The 14,620-nt window shown below is 37.8% G+C and overlaps 2 protein-coding genes across 3 annotated transcripts; one reads left to right on the top strand and one right to left on the bottom strand.

The window, feature by feature from the left end:
* Nucleotides 1-303: 303 nt before the first annotated feature.
* LOC141454950 (phospholipase B1, membrane-associated-like) lies at nt 304-14,172 on the bottom strand. The gene is made up of 8 exons (XM_074129669.1): nt 14,033-14,172; nt 7,342-7,514; nt 5,397-5,655; nt 2,015-2,241; nt 1,779-1,938; nt 975-1,120; nt 708-876; nt 304-615 (listed from the first exon to the last, which is right to left on the bottom strand). Exons 2-8 carry the CDS (start codon nt 7,489-7,491, stop codon nt 452-454), a joined length of 1,275 nt encoding a protein of 424 aa, XP_073985770.1. The 5' UTR covers nt 7,492-7,514; nt 14,033-14,172; the 3' UTR covers nt 304-451.
* Nucleotides 3,258-5,090, top strand: LOC141454954 (uncharacterized). 2 transcript variants are annotated; one of them, XM_074129674.1, is made up of 3 exons: nt 3,261-3,527; nt 3,930-4,012; nt 4,751-5,064. In XM_074129674.1, exons 1-3 carry the CDS (start codon nt 3,283-3,285, stop codon nt 4,987-4,989), a joined length of 567 nt encoding a protein of 188 aa, XP_073985775.1. In that variant the 5' UTR covers nt 3,261-3,282; the 3' UTR covers nt 4,990-5,064. The 2 variants fall into 2 exon arrangements, with proteins under 2 accessions (XP_073985776.1, XP_073985775.1); XM_074129675.1 differs by lacking the exon at nt 3,930-4,012 and having other exon boundaries at nt 3,258-3,527; nt 4,751-5,090.
* Nucleotides 14,173-14,620: the final 448 nt, after the last annotated feature.

Raw genomic sequence — 14,620 nt, 5'->3', positions numbered from 1 at the left:
TAGATCAAATTCTCTAAAAAAAACAGAAAATTATTTTTTGTAAAGTAGGCATTTTCAGCTGGCCGACTTTCCTAATTTTTGATTTCTTAGTTATGCTTTTAACGTAAGGTGATACAATAGAGGCAGGCGGAAGCAGTATTGATGAAGAGAAGGTTGAGGGCCAAACTTGACAGACCACTATGTTGTGCTATTTTGAGTTATGTACAGTCTTATCTGTTCTACAAAACATTTTGAAGGAGTTTAAAGGAGTTGCTATTGTTAAACGTACGAGTTTGAATCAACTTCCTCCGGAGTGCCATTACACTCAGAGGATGTGTCACCTTTTGATATTTTTTCGAAGATTTATTTATTTATTTTTTCCTTTAAGATCTTCACCTAATCTCGTGTTACGTTACACATACACACACACACACATATATATATATATATATATATATATATATTGTATTTATCACAGCTGGCTTCCAGTTTGATAAAATCTAATAGAGTTATTATAGGTGAAGAGGTACGGATTTTTGGTAGTTGGGCAGTAGACTTTTTGGAAAGGATAATCTATACTTCGACGAGATTTTGCACCTACAGGCTCTAACAAGTTGTTCCATAAGAGATTGGCCGCTGAAATAAAGAAACAATTTTTTTAGATGAATAAATATCTTGAGTTTTTTGTCTAGAAAAAATTTCTGTAAAAATAAGCAATCACTATTAACCTAGAGCGTGTCCTTTCTGACTGAAATGGAAACAGTCATGAGTTATGTAAGATATGTCGATGACTTCTTTATATCGATCGGTGGCATTAGACGGCGCATTAAAGAACGTCATAAAAGGTTGGATGACTACAGTGAAATCATCTTTTCTATTGTATCGACCGCTAGAAATCTATGCAACAAGTTAATATTAAAACTTAAATTTTTGTGTTTTGAGGTACAGTATGATCAGAGCTAGGTCTTCATCTGCATGAGAGAGAGCGAACTCACCAAGACTTGTTCCTGATCTTGGTACTGTCTGGTCATGGAGATGATGTTGGACATAACGTCACCAGACCTGTGGAAACATGAACAGAACAGCATGTGAAGCATCCTGCACACCAGAGATCGCTTGATCCGCACACTCACTGACACATCTGGAACGAAATTAATATAGTAATGCAAGTTTTCTGGTTATGAAAACGCTAAAGTAAAAGATCATAAGTACATCCTGTAGATGGGATTATCTGTGTACCTCTTCAGTGCTCTAAGAAAGATTAGATTAAGTTAGGTTAAAGTAGCCTCGAAACTTTCACAGCCATTTATACATTAGGTCGCTGAATTTCGCTACCCCTGTTTAAAATATTCCTTGACGCAAATACTATAAGAAGTATAATAAGATAGAAATGGTCTATTGATTTTTTTTCTGTTCTATTGTTTGCTGATAACCGACTATTATGGTAGAAGAGAGAAATGAAATGACGATGGCTTTATTCTGAGGGAGTCTTGGCTTAATGGAGGACTAGGTATAATTAGGAACTTTTAACAAGGAAGAACACATTTGTTTCGAACGGTGAGAGAAGTGATAAAAGAGTGAAAAGTGGAAAACGAAGAAATTTCAAGTAGAAAGGAAATAGAATCAGGAGATTTATAGCCTATCGAACCCAGGCTCGTGATGATAGCGAGTGCTTGACGCGGAGAGAGTTAGGAACAATATGATGAAGAGGATGAGTTTGAGGCGATGGAAGTCAAGCTCCTTGGATGATTGGAACATTAAAGAGAATGGAGGTAAGGGTAAGATCAGATCTTGCTTACCTAAAACTGGCACAAGGTTCACCAAAGTTCTGGGCAGATTCTCATCTAAGTAATCCAATGCTTTCATTAGCTTGTACGCATGCGCTGCAGGCGTAAACTGCTCTTTTTTATAACATTGGCCAGAACAGAGATCGTTCGCTCCAAAAAACAAGGTCACCATCTGTAAAAAGTGATTCATTAATGTTTATTTCTAATATTAAATTTATAAAAAAAATAATAATTAAACACAATCATACCTTCCAATCATTTTCAAAATCTATGGCTGGCGATTGTTTCATCTTAAACACTAAAGATTTGGCTTGTGAAAGGGCATCTTGATCGGCTGAAACGGGAAAGGCTACGTTCAGTGCAGTAGACGGAGTCAGAAACTCGGCTTTGCCCATGGAATAGCCAGTCACCCGGGGGTTGAACTCTTTCAGCAAGTTCGGCAATGTAAGATACTCTCGCCAGGTAGCATCTCCACCTACAAATTCAGGAGTTTTTCATTTTACTTTTGTTTTCGATGATGTTACATCCTCAGGATATTCCTGATAATCTGTTCCAACCAAAGATCCAACAATCCATCGTGATAAAACGGATGTTTCTTCCACAATCACAATTTGGCTTTCGACAAATAAAAGGAACAAAAATATATATTGTTTAATAAATAAACTCAAATTTTTTAAAACTTGCCCAAAGTCTTACCTATTTTTCCCCAATCTCTTAGAATATAGTAATTGATGTTAGAGGGCACAAACTGAGAAGTCCGTAAAACTGACAAAAATATAAGTTTACCCAACCAAAAATGACCCTCTATATCCACATTATCGCTTGAAAAATTATGTTTTAATTTTCAATTAGTTTGAGAATAAAAATAAATCCATAAATGCTCTTGAATCTTTCTTTACTGATCAAAGAAAGAAATTTGGGGGAATTTCTTATAAACATCAAGCGAATTCAAACATTTTTACGAATTTCCCCGTAATTGGTACCAAAAATACAGGAAACCAGGTAAATTCAAAATTACAATTGGAGTAACTGTGTCAACAGGGAGTAAAAAAAGCAAACAAAAAACAAGTTTTCTACAAAATTCCACTAAACCTTGGTTGGTTGCTTTTACGTAGTGGTGTGCGCCACACACCTAATTCTAAATGTAACATTTCACTGCTGCATTTCTAGTTCAATAGGTTTTTTAAAATCATTCTTAACGATGAATATGATTATCAAAGCAATCATTGCAAGCAAAGTATGGAATAATGTCATGAAATGGTATGAAAGCTTGGTTTCGAATTTTAGTTTGGGATTGTGCAAGCGCTAAGTGCGAGCCGCCACAAGAAGCGAACACATTGCACATTCAAAACACATTCGCTTTGTACTATTGCGCATTAGTAGAAGGTGTTGTGCTTATCTCGCCCTAGAAAACAATAAATATTTGAAGATTTGGTTGCACTATTTTTCCATAAATAATAAAAAAAAATCACGAATTAATATTTAAAATAAAATAGAAGCGTTTGGGGTTGAAGCCATGGTAACGACAAGTTGGACAATAGTTTGTGTAGATGTTGTTAAAAAATGGTGGACGACGATGAGCAGCAGTCTGGAATCAGATTTAAGAGAGCTACGCTCGCTGCAGATGGCCACAACCTCCTTGTCAGAAGACTCGCGCAGCATCCGATATGAATCCAATCAGTCGCAGGCCGTTAGCACTTCAATCTTGGCGCCATCGTATGATTGCAATTCAATGGCCGCCAAAACATTCATAAATGACAGGTTAGTGCTAAAATCCAGTAAATTATGTAAGCCAAGTGTGTCTCGTGCCTAAGAAAACTCTATCTTACCATTTTTTAAAACAAGTCCATTTTTGTCCTTATTATAATATTGCTCTTCCCAACAGGTTAAGATAAATCATAAAAGTGTAAAAATGCAAGATGTTATCTTTTTTTCCCTTAAGAGTCCGAGATTGCTTAAATGTTTGATCCGTTTTAATTGGGATCTTTTCCCCAAGAAAGTATTTCTTCTAGCACGACTCATTCCAAACAGAATAATCCAAGGGCTCTACCTGCAGTAGCGACATTTGCTCTTAATTAGAATGTTACAGCTTTGTAACGGAATATGAATATGACGGCCCGATTCAACAATCACACGCTTACGTTCTGTGCATATATTTTCTAGATCTCGAAACGGAAGGCAAAAAGGAGTACATAAAATGACAAGTGTGGCTAAGAAGACCGACTACTGCTGGAGGAGAGCTGCCAGTAAGTGCCACTAAGTACATAACACTCCATTCAGCGTAATTGAGAGTCGATGTTGTTTTCTTTTAACACGTGGGATCGGTATAAGCAATGGGTAATGACTAAATTAGGAATTAACCTTGCCCGGAAGAGTTAGAATCCCCCCCCCCGTAAATACTATTAAGGACTGGAGAAAAAGATGAAAAGAACAACTTAGTCATGGACGCCTAAAGTGCGATAAAATGTAATGCGCCTTTTTAGTGAGAAATAGAGTCGAGGCAGTGAGCTTTCAAAAATCTACTCGGAAGTAGATTAAGGTGGATGACGAACGCCTTCTAGACGCGGAGGTCAGCGGCGAATAAAGGTATCTTAAGTGTATCATAGACAGTCCCGGGCGAGAGGATAGTACGTAATAGCGCAGGAACAAAGATCGTCATCATTGCATCAGTAAAAGACGAAAAGAAGTTGCAAATGATGAGAGAAGAGAAATCGCTCGCATGTTAAAGTGGGAGAGAGTTAGCGGGGAATCCCTGAAAGAAGGGGAACCAACTGAGGGAGCCACTATTCGGAGTTTTTCCGAATAGTTGGAAGTGGGAACCTTCTCCCTAGTAGCTTACTTTCAACACACATGTGAAAGTTTATTGCTCTTCCGATATGTTTTCTACACAAAATTGAACTTCCTTCAATGGGAATCGTGCTTCTAGGTAGTTTGGAAATGATGCCTCAATTACCCTTCTGCACTAACAATTCTTCTGTCCACAGGATCGTCGACCTACCATTATGTGGCTCCAGAACCTTATCCCAAGTACAAGCAGAGCGTGTACAAGGCGCTGAAGGCCAGTCTCGGTATGTACGACCTGTTGGCTCTGGTACACTTGGTGCCGGCGCCCTGGGACCACGCTTTCAAACCGCCCTACTACCCCTCACTTCCCGTCCCGATTACACTGCAGTTCGGCACCGTAGAACTCGAGAGAGACTGTATCTCAGCAATTTGTACCTGACAATATAGAAATCTTGCAAGCCAATTAAGAAATAAATTATACAAATTAACTCAGAGGATTGTCATTTACTTTAATTAGATAGATAAGACAGTGCTATGTAAATTATTTGTAAATGAAACTGGGTAAAAAACGCGTACGGTCAACATCCGATACGACGATGGAGGCAGTTGGCATGGTACTCGTACATTCGTCGCTCGTTTTGTACGGAGCCAGAGATCACCTTTGAGTATTACAGTGCGAGGATACCCGCAAGAGATTTAAGGTCACTGAACAAGTGATTCACATTCCTTAAAGCACAGCAGTGACATGGCACAATATATTTTGAAAACAAAATTAGAAATGGTCAAACAGACCAACGATGCTTGATTTGCGATAGAACTCCATGTAATAAGGTAGAAGGAACTTACCAATCGCCCAGGACACACCTCTGGATTCAATGAAGGTACCTAAAGCGTAGTCCTCAGTGGCACCATTGCCGGCGATTAGGGAGTCACCCATCGCTGCAACCACATCTACATCTCCTGGCCTCAGTCTGTGTACGGAGAGAGGTCGTCTGGAAGATCTGTACAAGCCATCGCCTGGCCGGCAAGGAAACTCGACGGATTCCGATATAAGTGCCTGCCTTCGGAACTCTGATTTACTTTGATCGCACAGTGCACTCTGGTCCTGGATTAAAGGAAAACTTGATTATTATTTCATTAAATTGGTGACCAGTGAGTTAAAATGGAATTTACTAGGTTTAGTTCTTAATAAATGTTGGAATACTGGTGAATTCAGAAGTTGTTCTAAAAAACTAGTCAACATCAATACAATACTCTGTTACTAAAATAAGTGGAATTTGTGGTAAGAAGCTTGACGAATCTTCCCTGAACTCGGCTCAATTCAAGTAATTCAATTTCAAACCAACTAGTAGCTGGATGGTAAGCCCCGCCTAAAAAAATAGGCGATTAGTTTACAGTTGGTCCGTTTTTGTAAAAACTAACTTTCATAAGTAATAAACTTTAAAGCGGGTCTCAAATTGGAAATCTACACGAAGGCATTACTTCCTTAAAGATTTAACCATAAGTAAAAATTAGATAATTCGTTTTTGTGAAAACTAACTTTCATAAGTAATAAACTTTAAAGCGGGTCTCAAATTGGAAATCTACACGAAGGCATTACTTCCTTAAAGATTTAACCATAAGTAAAAATTAGATAATTCGTTTTTGTGAAAACTAACTTTCATAAGTAATAAACTTTAAAGCGGGTCTCAAATTGGAAATCTACACGAAGGCATTACTTCCTTAAAGATTTAACCATAAGTAAAAATTAGATAATTCGTTTTTGTGAAAACTAACTTTCATAAGTAATAAACTTTAAAGCGGGTCTCAAATTGGAAATCTACACGAAGGCATTACTTCCTTAAAGATTTAACCATAAGTAAAAATTAGATAATTCGTTTTTGTGAAAACTAACTTTCATAAGTAATAAACTTTAAAGCGGGTCTCAAATTGGAAATCTACACGAAGGCATTACTTCCTTAAAGATTTAACCATAAGTAAAAATTAGATAATTCGTTTTTGTGAAAACTAACTTTCATAAGTAATAAACTTTAAAGCGGGTCTCAAATTGGAAATCTACACGAAGGCATTACTTCCTTAAAGATTTAACCATAAGTAAAAATTAGATAATTCGTTTTTGTGAAAACTAACTTTCATAAGTAATAAACTTTAAAGCGGGTCTCAAATTGGAAATCTACACGAAGGCATTACTTCCTTAAAGATTTAACCATAAGTAAAAATTAGATAATTCGTTTTTGTGAAAACTAACTTTCATAAGTAATAAACTTTAAAGCGGGTCTCAAATTGGAAATCTACACGAAGGCATTACTTCCTTAAAGATTTAACCATAAGTAAAAATTAGATAATTCGTTTTTGTGAAAAAGTACAATAGTTTCAGAAAAGTACAATGCCTCTAGTAATTTGTATTTTTGTTTTAAATTCCGCTTTTCTGTGGGAGCTTTTATGTAATGCTCCTTTTTCACTTGGGCATGGCGCCCAATACCACTGACAGCTGACATCGTCGGAATTCGCCTTGGATCATCCTCTTTCATTAGGCATTATCAGCATAAGGTTGGTTTTATTATTGTTGTAAATGTGAAAATTAACTCCCATTATCTGTTTTCCCCAAGTACATGAACAGTTTTACTTCATCTTGAAGATAATTTGTTTTTGCCAAGTCCATTTTAGATCATTGTGATCTTCCCTGTCGTAGAATCGTTCTCTTCTAGGAAATTCCGAGAAAATTCAACTTGTTTCTTAGGATTTACTGTTGTGCAAATTGGAAATTAAATCAAGACATAGAAATACTGACCATCTTATCAGCGACATCATGTGGCACGAAGACGAAGCTGTTTAGACTGCGACCCCTCTTGCTTGATCTCTTGTTGGAGGCGGCAGATCTAGTGCCAAGAACGTCCGCCGGCAGCAGCACCACCAGCACCAGCAGTGCCGCCCCCCTCATCACTGTCCGGCTGTCATCCACTCCTGCAAACCCCATGCCGCTCACACTTAATTATTGTTTTATTTAATTTACTTAGATATTAGGATAGTGATCGTCAAAAAGTGCACGAAAAAGCGTAACAAAGAATAACACCCAACTTTGATTTTTTTTTCTTTTTTTCTATAAAAGATAACATTCCCAAACTTTCTTAATAATATAGAGCGAACCTCGTTTATAACTGTAACTTTTTTTGCAACAACCCACATTTAATAGATTTCGGGAAAAAAGTTGCCGAAAATGAGCAAAAACGGCATTTTCAGAAACTGTTCTTTTTGCTACCTTTTTTTTTTTGTAAACAACGTAGCGCCTAAAGGCACGAAATTTGATATTTGGTTTTGGTGCCGCCATCGAACCCGAAAATAAGCTTTGACGCAATCACAACCAAACGGAAGTGGAACCTCATTGAAGCTATTTTCCTATATTTTGGATTTTTTTTCTAAAACCGTCCCTACAATTTTCCTTAGGCTTCCGCCCCAATTGGTTACTATGAAGGTAAAAAAACTTTTATTTCAGACATTCCCTGAAAAATCCATTTATGCACTTTCGGTGGACGAGTGGAGGAGTTTTTCACCTAAACTACCATTTCAGTGAAATATATTGAATTATCACTTGGGTAATATTAATATGGATTGTATTAAGTAAAATCCAGATATGTATAAATTTATCTAAGCGGATGTGCTACTTTTCCGAATATATTTTTCAGTTTTTATGATTTTTGGTTTTTAATTTGTACAATGGAAATAACCTCCTCTTTGTCGTAACCTTAGGTGCAATGTGCGGCTTTACCATTCAAAAACAACAAAGGGAGCTTTAGATGAGATGCTAAAGTTCCGAATTTGAAGAAAATCCCTTAAGTCGAGGCGGGCGGGAAGCTTTCCGCTTGTAGATTGCCATTCCCAGCTGTTAGAAATAAATATCAGAAACTCTGAATTTTCAGTAATTAGCAAGAAAAAGTCGTATAGTGTCCTCAGTAGATTAGTATTACTCATTATAATGTTCTCATAGATAAGGCGGAGTAAACTAATACGTGCTGAGCACAAAGAGGGCGCTCCGATTACAGAGAAGATCTGCTGCAGTTATTAAGAACATGCACAAGGAAGGATGTGCCGACCTTAATAGCTAGTTATCATAGTAACAGTAGGAAAAACGTTTATGTTATACAATACGTATAATATATGTGTTAGTGCATTACAGACATCCATCTTGTCTATAGAGATAAGGTGTCGCTAGTTAGATGACCCAAGCTAGGGAAACTAACGGCTCTCAGAAGATACTCATAGTAAGAGCAACAACCGAGCAGATCAGTAGTGAAGTACTCACGCTCACATCCAGGAAGTAAAACTATGGAAGTAACCTATACAGCGTGTAATTTACCTGAGGCACGTATCCATGTTATGTGTGACAAGTGCGAAGAGGATGCCAACATTTCCCAACATATTGATTATTGCATCACTACTGGCCCTCTGTTTACATTTAAAGACGTACGGAAATTTGCGCTTTATAACAGGAACCACAGTATTTCTAAACATAAACACTGAGAGTAAACTTGCTGTAAACGCCATTCTGTAAACATCGCAAACTTCAGTGAAGCAATAGTACCAAATCTCACTAAGTACCCACGGATTTTGCTTTTTTTAATTTAAGGCGCATCAAAATGCCTATTTAGCGCCTGCTTAGAGTCTTATCAGTGCACTGCCAGCTTCCTGGCAGAGTTCTCTCGCTACAGACTACACCGGACAATGTTTTCTCGCTAGATACTGCCTAGTAGCGTAAGATATTTCGGGTGCCCCTTCAAAAAGGAAGGAACATCCTATTTCTATCCATAGCCCAATTTACATTATTCCACTATTTGTTAGGAATAGTTAGTGATAGAGGCTTTTAGTGTAGCTAGAGGGCGAGAAAAATCTAACTCGTTGGAGCCAAAACCTGACTATGGGGTAAGGTCCTCTACTCCACTACACACTCGATTCTTGATTCACTACTACTACTACTACTTGATTCACACAAATCTATTACTTAAGATTGGAAATATTCTAATGGTAGGAATAAAGCGCTGAGAAGGCCATTGTCTAATTGCCTGCTGAGCGTTACATCCCAGCCACAAACTATTTCACAATGCTTACTAAACTTCTTCAAAATAGAACTTTCTACATCCGGTCACGAAAACTGTCCACCATAATACATTCCATATCACTTGGCATATGTTTATATAAATTCAAAACAATTATCATGGAATATTCAGTTTTAGAATATAAATGAAGGTAATTGAAAATTATACCAAACTGTGAGATACCTCAGACAGGACTCCACACTCCTCTATCGCGATCGTATAAAATTTTCTATTTCTTGTTTTCAACAGAAATACCCCTGAGTTTTAAAAGTGTTTTTTTTTTAAAGAAAAAATAGCCCATTGTGTGTTTGTCTGTCTGGAGTTTATGATTTCAATATCAAATTTGATAGATGGGCTACTGCGCGTCTTGTCAAAATCTTATACCGGAGGTTCAACTAACTGAATCTGTTTTTCGAATTTTTACTCACACACTGGTCGGATTATTTCGTACTGTTTTGATTTGTGCAGGTTTATAACATATAATTAAAACCTTCTCCTAGAAAACCACACATAAGCAAGCACTTTTGTGTAAATGGTTGGCATAGTATTCTCATTAAAGGGCATAATATAAACAGAATTAAGTTACAATGGTGACTAGAGTGTCGGCTTTGTACACAGCTCACATAATAGTAGTAATGTTTGGTAACAACGCTTCCTAATGATAGGTTACACAGTCTGCCTGTACTAAATAATCATTTAGCAGGGAATCTCTCGAATGCTAATACTCTTTATTATGTAATGTCAATTTGTTCTTTAATAAATCACTTTAGTAATTTCCCAAATTGAAGCATTTTATAAATCATTGCCTGTGTTTGCGCCCCCTCATGGTCTCAACAAGAAAATAGGATTATTTTACATTACTGTGGGGAAGCAAATGGGGACATTTCTCATCTGTAACAAGCAATCTTGAAAATGGATGTTACACAATCCTGGAGACAAGAATCTGGCACTGTCGCATCGCACCCTCATTCTTCTAGAATCACCGTATCTTCATATTCTATTCCCTTAAGACCTGTATAAAATTTAAAAGAAGCTAACGAGGAATAACACAATATATATGTTTCCAAATTTGATGGCAATCATCTGTTATCCAAAGTGCCATTCTACAGTATCTACTTTTCAGTTTTTGGAGTTTTCTCCAAAACGGCTCCAGCGATTTTCGTGAAACGTGCTGTCCTTTTGCAATCGGAAGTGAGAAGTGAGAGGCTGTAGACTGTGAAGTATGTTAGACCGCTTGTCCCATAGAGGCGTCACACTATGTATCAGAAGCGAGAATGAGCCACTCACAAAACAAAGAGATACAGTAATTAAAAAAACTTAGGTAAGTATTCGTATCGTGAAAAAGATCTAGTTCTTTTATAATTAGCTAGACACCTGTTATGATACAAGCGATATTTGTAAAGTGCTTAATTTAATGTAATTGTCTTAAAACAGCTTCTAAAATAATCTGAAGTTTCAATGTTTAAAAACAAAAACAGGAAAAAAAGAGAAAACAGGAAAAGGGAACTACTGGCTGGCTTTCTCTTTTCCTCGTTCTTAAATTCAGTTGGGCAAATTTCATTCAAACCTACCGTGTTTTACATCACTTTTAAATTATCAATCCTAACGGAACACTTAGTTGAGGGGGGGCCACTGAGCCCTGCGCTCAAAGCGCACGTTTCTCACAAAACTTTACCATCTCAAGTTTCCTACTTCTCACAAACACAAACTATGGTGCGACCCTCACGACTTTCTAACTTTCCTCATGACCATTACCACAATCAATGCTCACCTAAAACTACGCCTCAAAGAATAGTGGTCATTGCAACGTTCTTTCTCGAACTTTTAGTAAAAGATTATTACTTATTTGCTATAAAAATAAATACATTAAATAAAGCACAAGTATCTGGCATTATAATCTCCAGATGAAGATTGGCACAGTAGAGGACTCTTTCTTTGTCTAAGTGTGGAACAGCTAGGTCGATGACAAATCAGTTCTGCGGCGTGAAAAAATTTTCGAATCACAAACGGGGCACTAAATTACATCATAATATCTGGTAACGACGATATGAATGGGAAATTCTTCTACTGCTTCCATGAGCAGAAGACAATTACTAACCACAAAATGGTGATAGCGAAGGAGATAATGGGTGCGAATCTCGTGGAAGCTTATGTCTCGCATTGTAATCAACAGATCACTTGTGGAATGTGGCTCAGATCTAGGCTAGTTCTGCTTCCATATTTACGCCAAGCAGATGTAGGACATTATCCGATCTTGGACGGGCACAAGTTCCAGACATAACTGCTATCTAAATTCAAACCATGAACTTGGAGGGCTTCTATTTTGGGAATGATTCCAGGAAACTTGGCGGAGAACAATGGAAACTCCATAGCATGGACATCTCTCCAAAGTTTTAGTGCTGGCCTATTTCTATTTCTACTGCCTCTTCACTTGTCTCCTACGGGAATTCCAGATATGCAGAGTGGGTCATTCGGGCAGAGACGACTTGCACGCTAGTCTGCACCTCACCGCTCGTATCTGTGACCTAATCTTAGACATGAAATAGTTGCAGTAACGCTACTATCGCAGACAAATAATTCAAAGGGCAGAGGTCAACGGCTGACATTTGTATCCGCCATAGAGTCAGAGTGATCAAATCTCAACTAAATTAGAATGTAGTACTCTAGCTTCAGCGGCTGTTCAAATTTCTCTCTTACCTCAGTCAGACGAAACTCTGCAGTTTTAAGGAATTGGGTTTACAAGTGCTTTTTGGTTAGGAAAACCTGGTCGATTTTTAATATAGAAGGTAATTATCAAGCAGAGAGTTGATTAGTCTAGACAATAATGGGAGTTGTAGCTTTCAGATCGCACTTAGCTCTCTACATCTTGCTGTCGATTAAGACTTTTTGGAAATTGCTCTGTTTTAGAATCTCTCGCTCTTATAAATGAAGCGAATTTCGCTAATCAATCCCTACGCACACATTCCTTAGAAACTTACTATTGTGGGTAAAACCGTAAAAGACTACAAAATTTATTCGTAAAGTGGCACTTCCATTAAACAATTTGATTAAAATTTGTAATTATACATGACAATATGAATGCCTATTAGTGTTGTAAAGGAAGTGAGTCTGTTGATGACACTTAGAAGCGAAACCTTGTCCCCACTTCCTCCAGCACTTGGTCAAAACAAGGACTTTTCCAGTAAAATTAGGTTTCCACTGAAAATATTGAGCGAGCGGTCGTCACATCACCAACAGATTGCAGTGTTTGTTTACTATCAAAGGATATGTCGATGATATTGAGGGTCCGCTTACCCGCCACTCTCTTCACCCCGCCCAAAACAGACAATCTAGCTTTTCTCTGAACGTCCTTAGCGAAATTTATTGATCTCAAAGTGAAAAGGTTTTGCCTAACCATTGCCACAAAAAGAACCTTCCAAAATAATGAAGTGTGAATTAAAATATTAAAGTTTAAGGAACGAAAAATGTTGCCAATCTGGTTTTTACCACTGACAAGGTTATTGCGACTGCGCTCACCTGATACTAAATTGTGCCAAATGTTTATTTTACACTTTCTCTCACTACCAAGAGATTCAGCCAAGCCGATTTCCGATCTTCATTTCCAGAAGTAAGGCCCCGTTTGTTCGAAAAAGTGATTTTTAGGAAATGTTTCAATAAAAATGAACATTTTACATTTCAAAAACCAAAACTCGCCGGAAGTTCGAACTTTGCGGGCCTGACTCTGATTCAGCGATCAAAATGCTCCCTCAAGCGGAAGTGTTTACAGCTTCCCGTAGAGATTAATGATTTTCTCACGCTTTCTTGAATACTTTAAATATACACATAGATAGATCTGTCACTTCATTGCAAACAGCAAAGTTATAAAGCTAGAATTCTGCTCACTGTTTTGTGCCTTTGGGTTCCCTAGTTGGTTTAGGAGCTACTGCCAACAAATTTTCGTGGAAATACCGTACTCATTTTCTTCGGATTTCTTCTGAACGATTAATTGTAATCTCTTTTTTATGGAGGTATGTCACTTTTCCTTCAAACATTTTGAGTTCAGATATGTAGCAATAGAAGATAATAGTGCCCCCTCCCAAGGTAGTTACCGGCTAGATATCGAGGCTGTAGATAATAGAGCCTAATTTTGTAATAGTTAAAAGCGATAAGAGGCGATGTTGCCTGGAGCTACTCGTTGATGTGCGCTAGCCTCTTTATCTCGGCCCATCCTATTATACGGAGTTAAGGGACCGGCTTACGTAAGCCCGAGTATTCGATGCAATAACAACATAACGTCAGGTGGCTACAGAGAAAAGTAGTAAAGTAATTGGATGCGTTAATATGCACGTGGCAGCAGACGAGAAGCGCCAGAAGTCAACGTATACCTGTATAGATAAAAGAACACTAGAATACCTGTGAGATATATATACAAGGTCAAGGAGGCCGTGAATGCAGGAGACGGTCAGTCGCACGGCTAGGATGCAGCTGACACCCGGACTGATGCAGTACTGAATGAAGTGCCAAGCTCCTTGTATCTCTACTGTGCACCTCCCTCTATCAGCCACGCTACTCCTTCCAGAGTGCCCAGGCCATCCAGGTCACCATTACCAACTATTCTAACGTTTGCTAATCAAACAATCCCCGCCTTATTGATGCCAGCTGAGACTAGCCGTTTGACACTTAACAGAACTCATACTACTATCAGCAACCTTTAGTTACCCTTAAAGAGGACAGACACCTTTGGCTCTCTCATGACTGTTTATAAAAAAATTGCTGAACAAAAGTAATACAGATTAAGGAGGTTATTTAGGATAACAGAGGACTGACTGGATGCTAATTCTAATCTCTTAAAGAACATTTAACTAGAAGATGTTCTGTCATTGTTCACCCCACTCCGGTTATGATCCTCAGCTAACTAATTCGCTTACCAAATTTTCTACTTTTCTCCATTTAGACAACAAATAAATCATTTCACGGTAATAACTGCCTCATTTGGTAATC

This window comes from Rhodnius prolixus, unplaced genomic scaffold, assembly GCF_049639745.1.
Source record: "Rhodnius prolixus isolate KJV_2025 unplaced genomic scaffold, Rpr scaffold_15, whole genome shotgun sequence".
In the NCBI taxonomy this organism is placed as follows: domain Eukaryota; kingdom Metazoa; phylum Arthropoda; class Insecta; order Hemiptera; family Reduviidae; genus Rhodnius; species Rhodnius prolixus.
The sequence above is the reverse complement of the archived record's forward strand: the minus strand, read 5'-3'. Positions and strand labels throughout refer to the sequence as shown.

What these genes read in the sequence shown, in the direction of transcription:
- LOC141454954 (XM_074129674.1), top strand. Translation starts at nt 3,283, where the DNA reads ATGGTAACGACAAGTTGGACAATAGTTTGTGTAGATGTTGTTAAAAAA. An exon ending in AAAACATTCATAAATGACAG is followed by an intron (nt 3,528 to 3,929) that starts GTTAGTGCTAAA and finishes TATATTTTCTAG; the next exon opens with ATCTCGAAACGGAAGGCAAA. An exon ending in CTGCTGGAGGAGAGCTGCCA is followed by an intron (nt 4,013 to 4,750) that starts GTAAGTGCCACT and finishes TTCTGTCCACAG; the next exon opens with GATCGTCGACCTACCATTAT.
- LOC141454950 (XM_074129669.1), bottom strand. Translation starts at nt 7,491, where the DNA reads ATGAGGGGGGCGGCACTGCTGGTGCTGGTGGTGCTGCTGCCGGCGGAC. An exon ending in ATTTTGAAAATGATTGGAAG is followed by an intron (nt 1,939 to 2,014) that starts GTATGATTGTGT and finishes CACTTTTTACAG; the next exon opens with ATGGTGACCTTGTTTTTTGG. An exon ending in AAGATCAGGAACAAGTCTTG is followed by an intron (nt 877 to 974) that starts GTGAGTTCGCTC and finishes CTTGTTGCATAG; the next exon opens with ATTTCTAGCGGTCGATACAA.